The sequence below is a fragment of the Cetorhinus maximus genome, chromosome 8 (genome assembly GCF_964194155.1).
Source record: "Cetorhinus maximus chromosome 8, sCetMax3.hap1.1, whole genome shotgun sequence".
NCBI lineage: Eukaryota > Metazoa > Chordata > Chondrichthyes > Lamniformes > Cetorhinidae > Cetorhinus > Cetorhinus maximus.
In genome coordinates, this window is record NC_135886.1 from 55,959,444 (window position 1) to 55,979,232 (window position 19,789).

The window sequence follows — 19,789 nt, forward strand, 5'->3', positions numbered from 1 at the left end:
TATTTTTCATGAATCTCCCACAAAGGTTGGTGGATGCTGGTGATCAATGAATCTTTGCAGACTGAGATTGATTGGATTTGTTAGGATAAGGGAACAAGGGACATGGAGCAAAGGCAGAGAAATACAAACATTTTCGAGGTGGCTTGTGTGTTATGAGGCTGTTTCTGCTCCTGAGCTACCTGTGGTAATGCACCAACCACAACTTGTTCACTGACATAAAATGGAAAACACCACTGAAACGTTAGCTCTGCTCATTTCCTGTGTTCCAATCACAACCTCCTGGAAGATGTAAGCAATATGTTGCAATTTTGTTCACATTGAAGTGATGTTTCTGCTCATTTTCTGGTGCTGGGGAAGTTATCCAGTGAGCAATGTCAAGCTTCACTCTCTGACAAAGAAAACTTCTATCAGACAACATTATCTTGGAAGCTGTGACAATACGAGACTGCACCTGCATACCAGGCCCTGAACTTCATACTGTCAGCCATACAACACATGGGTTGGCAGAACCAATACCAAATCCTGGTTGAAGATTGCTGCGCACCCTAAGATCATAAAATATAGGAGCACGAGTAGGATATTCAGCCCATCAAGCCTGTTCTGCCATTCAATAATATAATGGCTGATCTGATTGTGGCCTCAACTCCACTTTCCTACCTGCCTCCCATGACCTTTGACTCTTTTGTCTATCAAAAATCTGTCCAGTTCAGCCTTGAATATATTCTGTGACCCAGTTTACACTGCTATCTGTGGAGGAGAATGCCAAAGACTAACGACCCTCTGTGAGGAGAAATTTATCTCCGGCTTATTTTGAAACTGCCTCCTAGTCCTAGATTCCCCCACGAGGGAAAACATCGTCTTGGCATCTACCCTGTCAAGCCCCCTCAGAATCTTATATTTCAATAAGATCACCTCACATTCTTCTAAACTCCAATGAGTATGGGCCCAACCTGATCAACATTTCCTCATAAGACAACTCCTTCATTCCAGGAATCAATCTAGTGAACCTTCCAATGCAATTATATTCCTCCTTTAGTAAGGAGACCAAAACTGTACACAGTACTCTAGGTCCGGCCTCACCAATGCCCTATACAATTGTAGCAAAACTTTTCTGCTTTTATTCTCCATCCCCCTTTCAATAAAGACCAATAATCCATTTGTCTTCCTAATTACTTGCTGTACTTGCATGCTGACATTTTGTAATTCCTGTACAAGGACACCCAGATCCCTCTGCTACATTCGTCCATCTCTCTCCATTTATGTAATATGCTGCTTTTCTATTCTTCCTGCCAACGTGGACAACCTCGCATTTTCCCACAATATACTCCATCTGCCAAATTTTTGTCCATTCACTTAACTTACCTTTATCCCTCTGCAGACTCTTTATATCCTCCTCACAACTTGCTTTCCTATCTTTGTATCATCAGCAAATTTGGCTACAATACCATCTGTCCCTTCATACAAGTCATCAATATTGATTGTAAATAGTTGAGACCCCAGCACTGACCCCTGTGGATCTGCAGTAGTTAGATTGAAAACCTGAAAATGACTTTTTATCCCAACTCTATTTCCCGTTCGTTAGACAATCCTCTATCCATACTAATATATCACCCCCAACACCATGACCTCTTATATTGTGCTTTTACGTGGCACCTTATCAAATGCCTTTTGGAAATCCAAGTGCACCTCATCTACAGATTCCCCTTTATCCATCTTGCTTGTTACTTCCTCAAAGAACTCATAAATATGTCAAACATGATTTTGCTTTCACAAAATCATGTTGACTCTGCCTGATTGTATTATGATTTTCTAAATGTTCTGCTAATACCTTCTTAATAATGGATTCTAGCATTTTCCCAATGACAGATGTTAGACCAATTGGCCTATAGTTTCTTGTTTTCTGTCTCCTTTCTTGAATAGTGGTGTTGCATTTGCAGCTTTCCAATGCACTTGGACTATCACAGAATCTAGGGAATTTTGGAATATTACAACCAATGCATCCACTACCTCTGCAGCCACTTCCTTTAAGATCTTACAATGCAGGCCTTCAGGTTCAGGGGACTAGTCAGACTGTAGTCTGATTAATTTTTCTAGGATATTCTTTTGGGGGGAGGGTGAACAGCCAGAGGCCGTGGTCCTCATTGGGGCCAATGACATCAGTAGGAAAAGGGCTGAGGTCCTGAAAGCAGATTTTTTGGAGTTAGGAAGGAAATTGAAAAGCAGGACCTCAAGAACAGTAATCTCAGGATTACTCCCAGTGCCACGTGCTAGGGAGTATAAGAATAGGAAGATTGAGCAGTTCAACATGTGTCTGGAGAAATGAAATAGGAGGGAGGGCTTTAGATTTCTGAGGCATTGGGGTTGGTTCAGGGGAAGGTGAGACCTGTACAAGAAGGGCAGGTTACACCTTAACACGAATGGGATTAATGTCCTTGAGGGGAAGTTTGCTAGTGCTGTAGGGGAGCATTTAAACTAGATTGGCAGGGGGATAGGAACCTGATGGAAAACTCAAAGTGGAGAGGAGAAAAACTGGCAGTGGGAATTAAAGAAGTATTAACTGATAATGAGGATATGACAAAGGGTAGTATCAATGTAAATAGAATATTTGGAGAGTTTGATAGAATTAGAATAGGCAATAGTGAGTCATTAGATGGGGGTCAGAGTAAAGCAGAAAGTAAAAAAAACCTCAATCAGGCTTAGTGGCATGTATGTGAATGCATGGAGTGTGGTTAATAAGATTGGTGAACTACAGGCACAGTTGACAAATAGAATTATGATATTATTGCTATAAGAGAGACCTGGCTCAAAGAAGGGCAGGACTGGGTGTTAAATATTCCTGTGTACAAGGTGTTTAGGAGAGACAGGAAAGGAAGAAAAGTGGGGTGGGGGGGTGGGGGGGGGGCAATGTCAGTATTGATTAAAGATGGTATTTCACTACTGGAGAGAGAGGGTGTTCTAGGTGGGGTCAAGGACAGAATCTCTCTGGCTAGAGGTAAGGAATGAAAAAGATGCAATAACATTGATTGGTGTAGTATATAGACGATCAACTAGTGGAAGGGATGCGGAGAAACACATTTGCGAAGAAATTATAGAGAGGCGCAAGAATTATAGAGTAATCATAATGGGGGACTTTAATTATTCAAATATAGACTGGGATAGGAATAGTGCAAAGTGTCCAGAGGATGTGAGCTCCTGGAATGTGTTCAAGATAATATTCTGCAGCAGTATGTTTCCAGCCCAATGAGATGGCAGGAACTGTTGGACCTAGTTCTGGGGAATGAATTGGCCCAAGTGGATCAAATATCAGTGAGAGAGCCTCTAGGGACAAAGACCATTGTATCATAAGGTTTAGGTTAATCATGGAAAAGGACAGAGAACAATCCAAAGCAGGGATAATTAATTGGGGGAAAGCCAACTTCGATGGGATGAGAATGTATCTGAGTCGAGTGAGTTGGAATCAAATGTTGGCAGAAAAGACTGCGGCTGATCAATGGGCCACCTTCAAAGAAAAAGTATTGCAGGTAATGTCAAGGTATATTCCCTTGAAGGGGAAAGGTAGGACAAATAAATCCAGAGTGCCCTGGATGATGAGAGAAATAGAGGTGAAGATGAAAAGGAAGAAGTGCGTGTACAACAGGTGTCAGGGAAAATACAATGGAGAATCAGGCTAAATATAGAAGGACCAGAGGGGAAGTGAAAAAAACAAATAAGAAAAGGAGAGAGCATGAAAAGAGGCTGGCAGCGAACATAAAAGAGAATCCCAAGGTCTTGTATAAGCATATAAATAAAAGGGCGGTAAAAGAAAGAGTAGGGCTGATTACGGACAAAAAAGAGGACTTGTACATGGAGGCAGGAGAAATAGCAGAGGTATTAAATGATCTCTTTGCATCTGTCTTTATAAAGGAAGAAGATGCTATCCAGGCCAAGGCGAGAGAGGAGGTAACTGGTGCTCTTGAATAATTTACAATCGAGAAGGAGGAGGTGTTGGGAAGGCTATCTTTAATTAAAATAGATAAGGTACCAGGACTGGATGAGATGCATCCAAGGGCACTGAGGGAAGTGAGAGTGGAAATTGCAGAGACACTGGTGATAATCTTCCAGCCTTCCTTAAACACAGGGGATGTACTAGAGGACTGGAGAATTGCGAAGGTTACACCCTAGTTCAAAAAGGGCGTGCAAGGATAAAGCTGGCAACTACAGACCAGTCAGTTTGACTTCAGTATAGGGAAACTTCTGGAAACTATAGTTCGGGACAAAATCAATAATCACTTAGACAAGTACAGGATAATTAAATAAAGCCAGCATGGATTTGTTGAGGAAAAATCGTGTTTGACTAACTTGCTGGAGTTTTTTGAGGAGGTAACAGAGAAGGTTGATAAGGGCAAAACTGTTGATGTGGTGTATATGGATTTTCAAAAGCATTTGATACAGTGCCACACAACAGACTTGTGAGCAAAATTGTACCTCATGGAATAAAAGGAAAAGTAGACACTTGGATAAGAAATTGGCTGAGTGAGGGGAATGCATAATTAATGCGGCGGAACTGGGATGATATGGCATGAAAAGCCACCATTGCGGCCGGCGGGTAAAATGACATTTTAACCACCCGCTACCGCACTTAGTGCAAATCTGGGACAATTCTGCCCATTGTTTCCCCTGACTGGGGAATCTAGAAATTGAGGGTGGTGGACACAGTATCAGGATAAGAGGTCGATCATTTAGTACTGAGATGAGGAAGACTTCTTCATGCAGGCTGTGAATCTTTGGAATTATCTACCCCAAAGCGTTGTGGATGCTTCACTGGAGATATTTAAGGCTGAGATGGACAGATTTTCTGACCTCTCAGGGAATCAAAGGACGTGCGGAGTGGGCGGGAAAGCTGAGTTGAGGCCAAGGATCAGCCATGATGATATGGAATAGTGGAGAAGGCTCGACAGGCCTTCGGGTCTACTCCGGCTTCAATTTCTTATGTTTTGAGACTGACTGAACCCTGAAACCGAGTGAACACTGCATTCCGTGATTGACTGAACCCCGAGACTGACTGAACTCCAATAGTGACTGAACCCTGATACTGACTGAAACCCGAGACTGACTGATCCCTGAGTGACTGATCCTTGAGTAACCGAACCCTGAGACTGACTGATCCCCGAGACTGACTGAACCCCGAGACTGACTGAACCCCGAGACTAACTGATCTCCAAGTGACTAAACCCTGAGACTGACTGAACCCCGAGACTGACTGAACTCTGAGACTGACTGACCCCTGAGTGACTGAACACTGAGACTGACTGATCCCCGAGGCTGAATGATCCCCAAGTGACCGAACCCCGATACTGACTGAACCCCGAGTGACCAAACTACTGATCACCGAGTGACTGACTGATCCCTGAGTGACTGAATCCTGAGATGGATTCAAAGTCTGTCACACTAGCTGAGACTGGCTAAGTGCAGAGCTGAGAGTGAAGCTGTCTTGACCCTATTCTGCTTCACAAGGTGGTACATTAGACAAAGCCATTGGGGAATGATGCTGATTGAAACAGAGCAGTGTATTCACGCCATTAGTACAAAATATTCAACAGCAACTTATCCTGCCTCCAAGTTGTGTTTTCCTTCCTTGTGACATCAGTGGGTGAACATAGGATTTACTCATTGATCAAGACAGCTGTTGGTCACATACAGGATGGAATCTTCCAGTAACAGCAAGGTTGTCGGCAGTGGCAATTCCGCTCATAGGTGGGCCGACCGGACATGCGAGGTCAGTCAGTTAGGTGTTCATACATGAGGAGCATAGCGAATCATGTGGCGACGGGGGGTGGGGGTGGGGGGAGGGTGGACAGGAAGTCGATGCCCATGCCATTACCTCACAAGGTCAAAGATCCAGGTGTCATGTTTAAAGGGTACCTGAACAGGCATTCATTCCCAGCAAGCCAGCAACATTATTCTCACTCTCTGAGGTATTGCCACTCCCTCAACCTGCCACCTAGGTCCCTGGAGCTACTGCTACTCCCTCCCCACATATCAATTCTTGGGGCTGCTGCCACCCCGTACGAAAGTGGGAAATATCGGAGTGCAGAGCGGCCCCATGGTTCATCAACGACTCTCTGAAGTTGTCCTTCAGGCTGTCTGGGAATGGCAGGCAGTCCCGTATCCCAGGGATGTCAGAAGGAAGCTCTCTCCTTTTCTGAGCATTTTTGACCAAAGCGGGGCTCTAGACATATCATCGGCCACATCCAGATCTCCACCCAACCTGTGGTCAACTCCATTTTCGAGGTTCACTGCAGGGAACTCTTCTTGTTGAAGCAGCCATGTCTGTGGGCACTCACAGTGACCCTGGAACTGGAGCCATTGCCCTATATCCTCCCTCAATCACCTTTCACCTTTCCTCCATCACCCTCAACCCTCATTCCATCACTCTTGCCCTGCCTTCGCTGACCCTCAATCCATCCCCATCGCCCTTGGCCAGCTATCATTGACACTCGAGCTTCCCCCCAGCACAGTTGAACTGCTCCCCCGTTGGCCTCAATCTGCCATCCATCATTCTCCGCCTTTCCCCTTTCATCCTTGACTTCCTTCTATTACCCTTGACTCTTAGGGCTTCAGCGCTGACCTTTCCTGTTTAACCCCTGCTCTCCCCACATTTGTGGAAGAGCATTATCTTCTTTAATTGTATCTTTCCTGAGTGTGTGACTGATGTAGTGTTTAGATCTTTCAGGGTGAATAAATCACCCTCTTTGTTTAAACCCATGAAGCTCTGCTGCTGATGCTTTTAAGATGACCACACACTTAACGGGGGTTTCGAAACACACATATCTAATTTTTCCAAATAAACCACACTGATTACAGACAGAAAGAAAAGGATTTGGGGGGTTTCAGTTTATATCTCCTTCCCTGTCTGTAACACTCCTCTAGTAGTTGAAAAAAGCACCCCATAAAGTCCACCAGGGGAAGATGACCTCGCCTGCAGTACGCCATGTTTAAGCAGTCGTGAATCTGAAGGCATGTGTTTCTCCTTTGCTGATTACTCAATTAGAAAAGTACACTTAATTCTGGCAAGGTTGCCTTTTAATAGGTGTGCATGACATGCAACTGTATTAAAAAGATTCCCGAGGCTTGGCGTCGGGAAGCTTGATCCGCTGTCAATCTGCCAAAAACTTAATACCGTAGTTTCATCCCATCAACAGAAAGCTGACTTTGGGTTCCCGCACAATTAAATTACCCATTCCCCACCACCCCCCACTTCATTTCCCATTCCCAGGAACTTCACAAGATTCATCAGGCAACATCAGATTTGCCTGTAACAAGGTACACCTTCATTCCAAATGAATTCAGACGAGAATTAAAGGGATTAGAATCTGTCTGGTATAAACATTCACTCCCTCCGCCACTGACACACAGTAGCAGCAGTGTGCACCATTTACAAGATACACTGCAGCAACTCACCAAGGCTCCTTGGGCAGCACCTTCCAAACCCACGACCACTACCACCTAGAAGGACAAGGGCAGCAGATAGATGGAAACACCACCACCTGGAAGTTCCCCTCCAAGTCACTCACCATCCTGACTTGGAAATATATCACCATTCTTTCACTGTCGCTGGGTCAAAATCCTGGAACTCCCTCCCTAACAGCACTGTGGGTGTACCTACACCACATGGACTGCAGCGGTTCAAGGAGAAAATTTGCAGCTTGAAAATTAATTTATAAATAGTTCCTGTAAGTTAGAGGTTAAGTCGGTGTCAGCTAATTTGATGTAAAAATGATTTGTGAATTGAGGAAGTCTTGTTCAGTCGAAAGAATAGTTCCATCCTGACCAAACTGGAAGCAGTTTGGGAGATCTTTGGCCCCAGACTCAGTTCAGCATCTGTTGCATGGTTACACAAGCCCAACCCCCTCAGCTTTGAAGCAATGCAGCTGTATCTCTGAGCTTACACAGAAAGAGAACTTCAGGTAGGCCTTGCTATTTGACTGGGGCACTAGGCAGTGTTAGCTATAACTCAAATTGATACTCTTACCTCTGAGTTACAGATTGTGGGTTCAATTCCTACTCAAAAAAATTGAACACAATTCGGCTGACACTCCAACCCAATGCTGAGGGTGTCTGCACTGTCAGAGGTGCTGTCTTTTGGATGAGATGTTAAACTGAGGCCCTCCAAGGTGGGTATAAACGATCCCACAGCATGACTCAAAGAAGAGCAGGGGCTCCCCAGTGTCCCCGTCAATTTTTTGATTATCTGACCATTTTGCTGCGTGGGTGCCTGCTGTGCACAAATGGGCCGCTGCATTCAGACAGAAACAAGATTTCAAAAGCATTCAGAGATGTCCTGAGGTGGGATAAGGTACTACAGCAACGGAAACCCTTCTTTCAAGTATGCACCAGACAGATCCAGGAACTGAGAGCTCTCTCTCTCTCGCAGCCTGCAGGTAACATTGCAGTGACTGGAAGATATTTCTTGTGATTTATAGTCACCTGCAGCACAGCTGGGAGTGTTACCTCCTGTGTGATGTTAACTATTTAATTTTGCCGTTCCTATTGAGCAACAAATAGTTCAAAACAGAACATCAAATCCAGCACGCCCCCCACTGCCCATCTACATTCTCCCGTCTCACTGACTCAACCCAACCACCCCCATTTACTCTTCCCCTGCCCCCTCACTGCCCATGTACACTCTCCCCTAATTCCTGAAGAATAGCTTGGTAATGTAATGAAGCAGGAATAATTCCCTTTCTCCCTTTATTTCTCTCCCTCTCTCAGTTCATTCACAAGTTGAGTGAATGCAGCTCCTATCTTTAGGTGTAAAAAGTGACCAGTGAAGTCATGGCTACAACTCGTCTGGGTGAGAGATTGAATGTGAGGCAGATTGAGAGATTAGGAGTGAAATTGAGAGTGGGTGAAAGAGACAGATTGAATATGAGAGAGTGGATGAGTCAGAGTGGGACAGAGTGGGAAAGAGTGTGAGAGAGATTGAGTGAATGAGAGATTGATAGAGTCTGGAAGAAAAATTGAGCGTGTGCAACTGAGTGTGAATGTGGGGTTGATGATTGTAAGAGAGACTGACTGACAAGAGTCTGAGAAAGATTGGGGTGCAGTTCCTGTTGGAAGTGAATGTAAATTTAAGGAGGTGCTGATCCCAGGCTTATGTAGGCCTGTCTGTTGAGCTGTTCTCTAATGGCCAGCTCTGTATTTAATGGGGAAGGTAGTTTGATTTGCAGCTTGTTCCCTGCACACAGGCAAGTCACGGTTTGTATGTTCTAATCTTTGGAAAATACCCAATAAAAGCTGGATTTCCAGTAATAGCCCATCAACCTGTATCAGCTAGAACTCTTCCCTCGGCTTCCAGTAAACAGTAACATAGCAGTGAGACAGCTTGAGATGCTATAGGGATGAGGTCAAAGTTTGCAGTTTCTGGCCTTACCCTCTAGCCCGTCAGCCAATCACTGATTAACTCTTCCCCACATTTCACCTTCAGAGATTTTGCTCTCAGCAGGAATGGGAATGTTTGCAGTCAGAAACCTTTTCTTTGTCTTGTTCTGTTTTGAGTATTTGTGCCCTACTCACCCCATCCTCACTGGCCTCACACAAAACATGGGTTAGATAAACAGTAAATCTATAAACACTGTCCCCATCAAACACTCCCAGACAGTTAGATATAGAGTAAAACCTACTCCATACAACCCATCTATGCACTCGACCCCTTATCTTGGGACCTGTGTCCCACAATAGCTACCCCAAATCCTCTCCTGGTGCATCAATTTTGTAGGAAAGCATTTGGTGCTGTGTTCGTGAGTTGAGACTGTGACCAAACTCATTTTATGAGTTCATTTCAGCAGGAAAGGAGAATTTCATCTCATTATGGAATGGATTTGAACCCAAGACACATGATTCCCAATCTCAGTTAGCAAATTAATTTTTACTGCATGATGACGATAATTAAACTCTGACTATTTGAATATCAGGGCTGACAATATTCATCCTGGAGGGTTGGAATGTGTCTCCATGGTAATTGGCAGGGCCTGAAGCTGCTGTTCTCAATCCAGCCAATTGTCACAAGGCCAGTTTGAGATTTGTGTTCATAAATTCTGTTCCTCTTTCACCCTGTCATTCCACGGGTTATTAAGTAACCATCAGCAACCAACACACCAGACCTCAGGGTATGAAAGATGATGACAAACACCTTGCCAGGCAACTAGGCAGATTCTCCCTGCATTTCTCCTTGCATCTCTCTGTAGAATTACTGACCCATGTCCCCTTAAATCATACTTTTTTGTGCACTCCTTTGATGTTCTTCATTAATTCTGGCCAATCAGGGTTGGTGAGGCCACTTGTTTAGCCCAACAGAAGTCTCCTCTGCTGCAAAGCATCATGGTCTGTGGCCTAGTCAGCTAAAAATGCCTCAGGTGATAAAGGACAGTGTTAGAAACATCAGCAGTCTAATAGTTATTACATTTTGTTCATAATTAAACTCTAAACTCGTTTCTAATTAATATCTTAAAAATTACAAACATTCATAATTCACCTGTGATATAAAAATTGGTTTAAAAAGTCAAATTAAAACAGCCGAGCTGTTGGGCAGAGGCTGGGCACTTCAGGCTGGTTGGAAGGATAACTCGTGGTGAGGGGCTGGTGCTGTGTTCACAAATCACAGGCTCCCTGCAAGGAGTGGACTATGCTCTCCAATGTGCGTGTGCCCTGGGAGTCTGTCATATAGAGTCTCACTGTGCAAATCCACTTCAGCGTGCAAGGTGATCTTCTGTTCAAGTTGAGAAAAGGAGAGAGGATTAGAAGGCGTTAGAAGGAATTGCCACATGCAACAGATTTCAAATCAAGAAACTAGGATGTTTATTTTTTTAACCTATTACCAGCCCTGTATTGCTGCATATAGTTATGGCTTTCTTTGGAGATAGTCACAAACAAAAACAAAAATTGCTGGAAAAACTCAGCAGGTCTGACAGCATCTGTGGAGAAAAAGACAGTTAACGTTTTGAGTCCTTATGACTCTTCTTCAGAACTTCTTCAGAACAGTCAAATTAAAACAGCCGAGCTGTTGGGCAGAGGCTGGGCACTTCAGGCTATTTCAGAAGAAGAGTCAGTTCTGATGAAGAGTCATACGGACTGGAAACGTTAACTCTGTCTTTCTCTCCACAGATGCTGTCAGACCTGCTGAGTTTTTCCAGCAATTTTTATTTTTGTTTCAGATTTCCAGCATCCACAGTATTTTGCTTTTATCTTTGGAGATAGCCGTTTGGTAGTACAGAACTTGAGTATTTCTGAGGAAAGAGACTTTGTCAAAGCTTTTTGTCTTCAGGACAAGTGCAAAAATACCAATATCAGGAGAAACAACCACCTCATCCAGTATAAAGTTGTTGCTTCCCTGACATTGGTATTCTTGTGATTGTCCTGATGAGTGCAAGACGAAAAGCTTCAACAAAATGTCTTTTTTCAGCAACACTTTCCTTGGACTTGAGCAAGTTGCCGGACTGGATCTTACAGGGCAGGCCGAAGCAGATGCTGAACTTTTGGAGGTGCCATTATTTGGATGAGATCCTGTCTGCCCTCTCAGGTGTGTTAAAGATCCTGTGCCACCATTCTCAGAAGGGAAAGGAAGTTCTCTGCAGTGTCCTGGCCAATATTTATCCCTCAGCCAAATCAGAAAAATGAAATCAGATTAATGCATCATTCCTGGAGTAAAATGAGAAGCTAACAGCACGGAAAGCAACCATTTGGCCCATCCTGCTGTGCTGGCTCTTTGAAAGGGATATTTGACCCATGCACTGCCCCTGCAATGTTTCCCCCTGAAGTACTTATCCAGCTCTCTTTTGAACAGTACCACTGAATCGGTTTCTACTGCCCTTTCACGCATTGCATTTCACATTATAATGACTCGCTGCATAAAAACATTTGTCCCCATTTCCCCTCTGGTTCTTTTGCCAGTGTCCTCTGGTTACTGACCCTCCTGCCAGGGAAAACTGTTTCACCACATAGAGCTTTCAAAATTCCTCTCCTTGCAGCTTGCGGGATGTAACTGACACAAAGCTACCGTCTCCTTTGCTCATGTAAGTGACTGCCTTTCAAACAGGATCACACTCCTGTATGAGGATCACTCGTTACATCCTGATCAGTCGCACTATAAATGGAAAGAAAAGAGTGATGTGCATTTATGTAGCACCCTTTTTGGCTTCAGGACATCCCAAAGTATTTTGCAACCATTGAAGTGCCACTCTCGTAATGTCAGAAACGTGGCAGCCAGTGTGCAGTCAGCAAGCTCCCAAAAACAGCAATGAGATGAATGAGATAATGAATGAGATTTTAGTGACGTTTTTTGAGGGATAAATATTATCCAAGTCAGAACTCCTGTTCTTCTTTGAACTAGTGCTTTTATATCTCACCGAGAGAACACATGTTGCCTCGAGTTTAATAATTTGCCTGCACTTGCTGGCCCTGGAACATGCAGTTGCAGTGCCTGTGACAGATCAAACTAAGCCTGAAAGGAACAGTTGTTGTTGCCATGCTCGCTGCCTCTCTCACCACCCCACTCCTGAGCCCTAGCTGCCTCACTAGCGCTGGTAAGTGTTGAGAGGGGTGGCAACAGGGGTCAGGAGCGCGACAGCGGGAGGGAGGTGAGTGGAGCGGTGAGTGGAAGGCGAAAGGTCATGAGCGGGGAGTTGAGGGGATTGGAGGGTGCTCAACAATGAGTCAGCAACAATGAAGTCAGTGGTGGGAGGAACCATGAATGTGCCAGCGGAAGGAGTCCAATTCATTGTCAGCCATGTCAGGAGTTAGAGTGTAACAATTTTTTGGAACGGTGGCATCTCTGACAGTGTAGCACTCCCCCAGTGGTCCATTAGGAGTGGGGCCTGAATCCATGACTTAGGGCAGAATTTTCCATGCCTGTTGGTGTCGGGCATCAGCAGACATTATGGTGCGAAGCCCAAAAATCAGTTTCACGATGTTGTGAAACCAGTTTGCAATTGTCCGCTCTGTCTGTCAATGGCGGGCCGCATTTTGCACCGCCAGACGTCAGGAACTTCATTGTAATACATCTGCTTATCATTATAACCCCTGCTCACCAGAACCATCCCCCCACGCTGGATCATCCAGGCACGTTGGTGTGGTTTCACAGCGGCATTATAAAGTGTGCACTTGACGGGCTACACATCGAGGGGGAACTCGGAGGTGAGTGCACAGTAACGTTGCGCAGCACTCGCGAGGGTCACCTGTTGGACTTCAAGGTTAAGGCGCTGCACATTCAGATGAGGGCACAGGCAAGTCACATTTTCCCGGCTGGCTGACAGTGCGGTGCTGGGGCAAGGGCTGCCCTGCAGTTGGGTTGGGTTTGGGGGCGGAGGGGACAAGGGCAAACGCATGCGGCGGGGGAGGCGGCAGGGGGTAGGGAAGTGGCCACACATTAGGGAAACCTTGCATAAACTGACCATTCCACTGCAGCTGAGACAGTTCAGTTGCAGCCACATTGACATGCTTGGAATCGGGCCTCTAGTTTATCTGCCTAAGCACACAACGCAGAGGCCTGAAAGTGCCACCAATGCTCCAGAGCTTCTCACCCCTCGGGCACACACTATAAACTGATGAGCGTTCTAGTGGACTGCAGAACAATTGGGCAACTAGTCACGTTGTACAATCTCCTTGCTAAAGCTGGGTGGAGGTGCTCACAGCCCCTTGCAACGTCATCATCCCGGCTTGGACCAGTCTCCCCCATGATTCAAGCTAACAGTGCAGCCTTGCAGTGTGGGTTAGGAGAATGCCTGCGCCTGAGCTGAGAGCACAGCATGCAGTCCAATGGGCAAAGCTGCTGCCAATCGGTCAGGTGGAGTGGGGCGGAGGAGGGTGGGGTTTTGAGCAACCATGCAACGCACTAAACTCTGGCCATCCAACTGATGGCCAGCACTCTCTGGGATGTGTTAAAGGGGCCTTCAGACTTAACCAAGAGAGGTTCTTAGTATACCCAATGCTAACCCACGTGTCTCTCTCTTTCATCCTGCAGGAGGAGTACATCAGGAGCATGGAGCCCGGTGACCCAACTGTGTGCCTCATGGCTTACAGAGAACGGAGACGAAGGAGAAGAGAGTGACTGAGGCACCTGGCTGGGCAGAGGGGGGAGCAGCACCATCAGGAAGGAGGTGTGACTGGGGCTCCCGCACATGCTCCTGAAGAGTTACAGCAAATTGTCACTGCTCTGTGCCTAGCAACACCCAGGGTCTATAGACGGCATTTGTCATTCCTGCAGATGACTGAAAAGCAGTGTCACCAAAGATGCACATTTCTAGGGAACTGGTCGGTCACATCTGTCACCTGCTGCAGGATTTGGCGCCACGGGGACATGGAGGGCACCCACTGCCAGTGGCGTGAAAGTGACAGCGGTGCTCAATTTTTACACCAGTGGCTCCTTTCAGGGCTCCACAGGTGACCTCTGTGGGATATCACAAGCCTCCACCCACAAATGCATCCATGAGGTCACAGCTGCCACCTTTGCAAGGGCACACAACTTGGTGCATTTCACTGAGGACCAGAAAAGTCAGGAAGCAAGACCGCTGGGATTTGCCCAGATCTCAGATTTCCCACAGGTGTAGGGTGCCAATGACTGCACTCGCGTGGCGCTCAGATCTCCGTGGTAACAAGCGGTCAACTATTTCAACCGCAAGGGCTTCCAATTGCTGAATGTGCAGCTGGTGTGTGACCACCACAAACACATCCTGCAGGTCTGCGCACGGTTCCCAGGGAGTGTCCACGACTCCTACATTCTCAGTCAGTCACAGATCCCAGGAGTCTTCCAGGGTCCACAGAGGCTGCAGGGATGGCTCCTCAGGGTCAAGGGCTACCCGCAGAGGCCGTGGCTGATGATGCCAGTGTGGCAGCCTCAGACTGCAGCAGAGCAATGGTATAATGAGGCTCATGCTGCAACTCACAGCTTGGTGGAGCAAACCATCGGGATGCTGAAAATGAGGTCCCAGTGCCTGGACCGATCTGGTGGACCCTGCAATGCAGTCCACAGAGGGTGTCACACATTGTCATCATCTGCTGCACCCTTTACAACTGGCGCTGTAACAGGGAGAGGAGCTGGCTGAGGAGGAGATGGAGAAGCTGCACGTCTCCTGCAATGAGGGGGGAGGGCAAGGATGTCCTTGAAGGCAAGGATGACGGCGATGAGGTAATCGCATTGTCCAGATGAGGCTGAGGCGCTCAGGAGGCCCTCATTGTTGCCACAATCATGGAGGATGATGACAACATGCAGTGAGGACACTTCATAGATCCTCACATTGCATCTGTGAACGTTTAACTCCTGTTTAGTTGTTGACAATGCACATACCCTTTATGATAAGACTCCTGTCATGGAGATGCAGTGGATACCCATAGTCCCTCCATTCCAGGAGGATGATGATGACATGCAGCGAGGACACTCCATAGATCTTCACATAGCCTCTGAGACCATCTGACTCCTGTCTGGCTGATGGCAGATCGCTTGCACTCTGTGAACAGGGTCATTTCATGGAGGTGCAGCAGGGAAACTTTAACTTCTCCTGATGCTACGGCATCCTTCATGATCTGACCCCTTCAGGACCACACTGCCACCGGACGCAGATGCTGATGAGATGGGGTCAGCTGCACCTCAAAGATGCTGGGAGCACAGAGAGAATGACAGAACTCTGTGCCACCGGCCCAGGACATTCTGGCAGCAATGATAAGCCCCATCGAGGTGCAGATATTACTGATGTGTCCAGTTACCGTAAAGGCGGTACCATCAGTGAGCTGGGAAGGTTGTACAAGGCACACGGAAGAGGCACTGGACTGAGACACATGCCTTTATCTTGTGCAGGAACCAAGGCTTCACATCTGAGTGACATGAACACTGCTCATCATAACAAGGAGCCATAGGCAAGGAGACATTCTTGGGAGTTTATTGACAATAATGAACATTATATACAAGTGATTAATGTCTGTGCCCAGGCTGTGCAACAACATATGATCTTTCCTAACCCTGCTACTACATCTTGGTGCTCCCCGGACATCCACAGCAGAGGTGGAGGCAGCCTACTGACTGATACCTCCTGTCCGTGATGACCTTGACAGGTAGCCTCTGGAGGGCTGAGACCTGGAGGGCTCCCGCCTGGTTTCAGGGTCCTGCTATGTGGCAGTGACACCCTCCTCAGCCTGTGGAGCTGGAGCTGCTGGGGATACAAGAGGGGGAGATGCGGATGGGCTGGACTCTCCCGTAGTTACCTGGGTGGATGGTCCTGGGGTGTACACCTGCTGATCCTCCTCCCTATGGGTGCCCATGGGCCTCTGGCTGACTCTGCGAGGAGAAGGGGAGTGAGATCGAGCTGCCCCACACCCCTCTCGTGTACAGACTGTTTGAGGCCAAATATGGCATCAGCAATGGAGTGGAGCCCGCACAGCAGAGCAGGAGTGACGTCCTGGACCAAGGTCTCCATGGCGGCCACCATTCTGCCAGTGTTGACCTCGGTGCATTGCAATGCTGGTGCTATCACCTCAGCCTGAAGGTGGACGGACTCCTCCATAGTACCTTGCAATCTGAGGAATGCAGCGGACATCCCTTCCTGATGTTCCTGAGCTTGCCTTTGCAGCTCCAGCAACTGTGACATGACTGAGTCCAGAGGCTCCTCATCTGACTCCGACTCAGCAACGTTCTGGCCTCCAGCAGTTCACCGAGTGCCGGGGACCTGGGAAGTCCCTGCCACCACCTGCTATGGATCAGAAAGTGCGATGTGCTCACTAGATTGTGGTCCCGAGGCTACTCTAGAACTAGGTCCCACCGAGGCGTGTCTCTCTGCACTGGTGGAGGGTGTGGGTGAGCGCTGTGATGGGTCTGCAATAGGGTTTCAGCAGATTCCTTCTGAGGTGCCTTCAGAGCTTGAGTCAAGGACCTCAGCTGTTTCCCAGATGTGCCTGCTAATGCGAGGAGAGATAATTAGTGCATGGTAGGGACTGCGGAACAGTGGAACTGACTCACAGGATTATTGTCTGATGGATGTTGCACTACTGGATCCTCACTTGGTAGAGCACCGCCGCCCTCACCGTCAACACAGGACAGGTCCAGATCCTCGCCGGCCAGCTGGATGGCTCTGTTTTCAAAGTCCGTGAGGACCTTGATTTCAGGCATTCCGCCACCAGTCTGCAACCTCTCCCTTTTGTTGTGTGCCAGCTTGTCCCGCAATGAATAGGGATGGAGAGAGTGTAAGCAGGATGCCTGCCGGGCCAGATCATAAGTATGCCTGGCATGTGTGGATGGTGAGTGTCCCCATCCTGTCCATGGAACCAATGAAGCTGTGTGTGAGAGAGTGAATGGTGATGTCTCTTGCACTGGCAGTGAGTGTAGGCCCTTTGGATGTGTGATGGGTTTGTGAGTTTGAGAGTTGAGAGTGATGAGAAGAGTGACTTACCCTGGCAGAACAGAGGAGATCATTCGTCCTCTTGTGGCCCTGGGTGGCTGTCCTCTTTTGCAGGGCACTAACTACTGCTGCCACTGCCTCCCAAGCTGGATTGGTGATGTTGCTTCCCCTCCTGCAGCCAGAGTCAGGGTAGAGGACATCACAGTGAGCCTCCATTATGTCAAAGGCATTTGAGGGACGCATCATTGAACCTGGGGCTGTACTCTTCTTGCCTTTCGGGGCCATGTCTTCTGTGCAGCAGTCCTGGCCTGGAAGGTGTGCGCACAGCTGCACATTAAATATGGTACCCGGCGTGAGGAAGTGGCGAGGTGACGGCGTGGCAGGCAAATTGGAGGCTGCCCACCAGCAAAACGACGCGTTTCCCAGGAATGAATGGTTAATGAGGCGGGATTGGGATAATACGGCATGAAAAGTTGCCATTGTGGCTGGTGGATAAAATGTTCTAATTCTTGCCCGCTAGTGCTCTTAGTGCAAACCGGGACAATTCTGCCCTTTGAGTTGAGAGTGATACCACTGAGTAGGAGAGTAATGTGAGTATTTAATAGTGAAGGGAAGTGATCCTGGTTCATGTTAGCACATGTGCTTGTGTAGTGTTTATGTGGGCACTCACAGGCTGTTGGCCTGTCTAACTAGTTCCAGGTCAGTTGTATACAGACTTTCCCTGAGGAGAAGCTGGTAGTGAGTGAGGCCAGTCACCAAGCTCACGCAGCACCTCCAAGCTGCAGTCATGTGATTACTGACATAAAACCCGAATCCTCAGCCCCTTAAAGGACATGACCCCAGTCTGCTTCACCGCCCGATTCATTGTAATGTTAATGGGAATGAAATTGAGTTTGTGGGGTGGGCACTAGACTTCATGCACCCCTATTACAGGCATAAACGGAGCACAATGATAGCCAAAGTCCTACCCCAAAGTAATTCCTGAAAGATGTTAGGACCTAACATTGGGTGTTTGATGGCAAAAATAGCAGCATAGAACATTCTAGAATTCCTCATCAACATCAGTAATGGAGAGGGCAAGTTAGTGTTCCGACTGGCTGTGGGTGGAGGGTCCCTCAGCCGAAACAGAATCACTCAAGGCTCTCAGTTCACCCACAGTGCAGTTTCAGAGAGTTTGGTTTCATTTTTTAGAGGTACAAGTCAATCTCATGCAAACTAGCATACAGGAAGACAGGTTCAAGTGTAGTCAACAACAATTTATATTAATATAGGATCTTTAACACAATGAAATGTCTCAAGATGCTTCACAGCAACATTATAAAACAAAGTAAGACACCAAGCCACATAAGGAGGTACTTGGTCAGATGACCAAAAGCTTGGTCAAAGTGGTAGGTTCCAACAAGTGTCTTAAAGGAGGAGAGAGAGAGGTTGAAGGGTGGAAAGGTGTGGGGAGGGAATTCAAGAGCTTAGGGCCCAGGCAGCTGAAGGCACAGCCACCAATGGTGCAGCGATTAAAATTGAAATTTCAAGAAGTCAGAATTAGAGGAGCGCAGATATAAAAGAATTAATATTTATTCTTTCATAGGATGTGGACATCACTGGCAAGGCCAGTATTTGTTGCCCATCCGTAACTGCCCTTAAACGAAGTGTTTTTTTTCCAGAGGGCAGTTAAGAGTCAGCCACATTGCTGTGTGTCTGGAGTCACATGTAGGCCAGATTGGGTAAAGATGGCAGATTTCCTTCCCTAGTGAATCAGATCGGTTTTTACGACAATTGATGATAATTGCATCTAGCTTTCAATTCCAGATTTTATTAATTGAATTTTAAATTCCTCAGTGCTGGGATTTGAACCTGTGTCCCAGTACATTAGCCTTGGCCTCAGGATTACTAGCCCAGTGATAGTACCACTATGCCACCATTTGCCTCTAATTAAGAACAGAAGATCATCATTCAGCCCATTGAGCCTGCTCCACCATTCGATAAAGCCATGGCTATCCTGCTTGTGGGCTCAACTCCACTTTCCTGTCTGTCCCCCATAACCCTGGACTCCCTTGTTGATCAAAAATCTGTCTAACTCAGCCTTGAATATATTCAATGACCCAGCCACTCCTGCTCTCTGGGTATGAGAATTCTATAGACTAACAACACTCTTAAGAAAAAAATTCTCATCTCCGTCTTAAATGGGAGACCCCTGATTTTTAAACTGTGCCCCCTAGTTCTAGACCCTCCCACAAGGGGAAACATCTTTTCAGCATCCACCTCGTCGAGTCCCCTCAGGATCTTATATGTTTCAATAAGATCACCTCTCATTCTTCTAAACTCTATTGGCTCAACCTCCTCAACCTTTCTTCAAAAGATAACCCCTCCATCCCAGGCAACTTCTCTGAACTGCTTCTAATGCTATTATATCCTTTCTTAAATAAGGAGAC

The 19,789-nt window shown here is 46.8% G+C and overlaps 1 protein-coding gene across 2 annotated transcripts in view; it reads right to left on the reverse strand.

Annotated features, from left to right (window-relative positions):
• Nucleotides 1-9,886: 9,886 nt before the first annotated feature.
• dram2b (DNA-damage regulated autophagy modulator 2b) overlaps nt 9,887-19,789 on the reverse strand; it is a 101,469-nt gene continuing 91,566 nt past the window's right edge. For both annotated transcript variants that reach the window (XM_078546898.1, XM_078546897.1), the window contains one exon: nt 9,887-10,747. In XM_078546898.1, the coding sequence (XP_078403024.1) occupies nt 10,637-10,747 (111 nt within the window). In that variant the 3' untranslated portion in view covers nt 9,887-10,636. The remainder of the gene's footprint in view (nt 10,748-19,789) is intronic.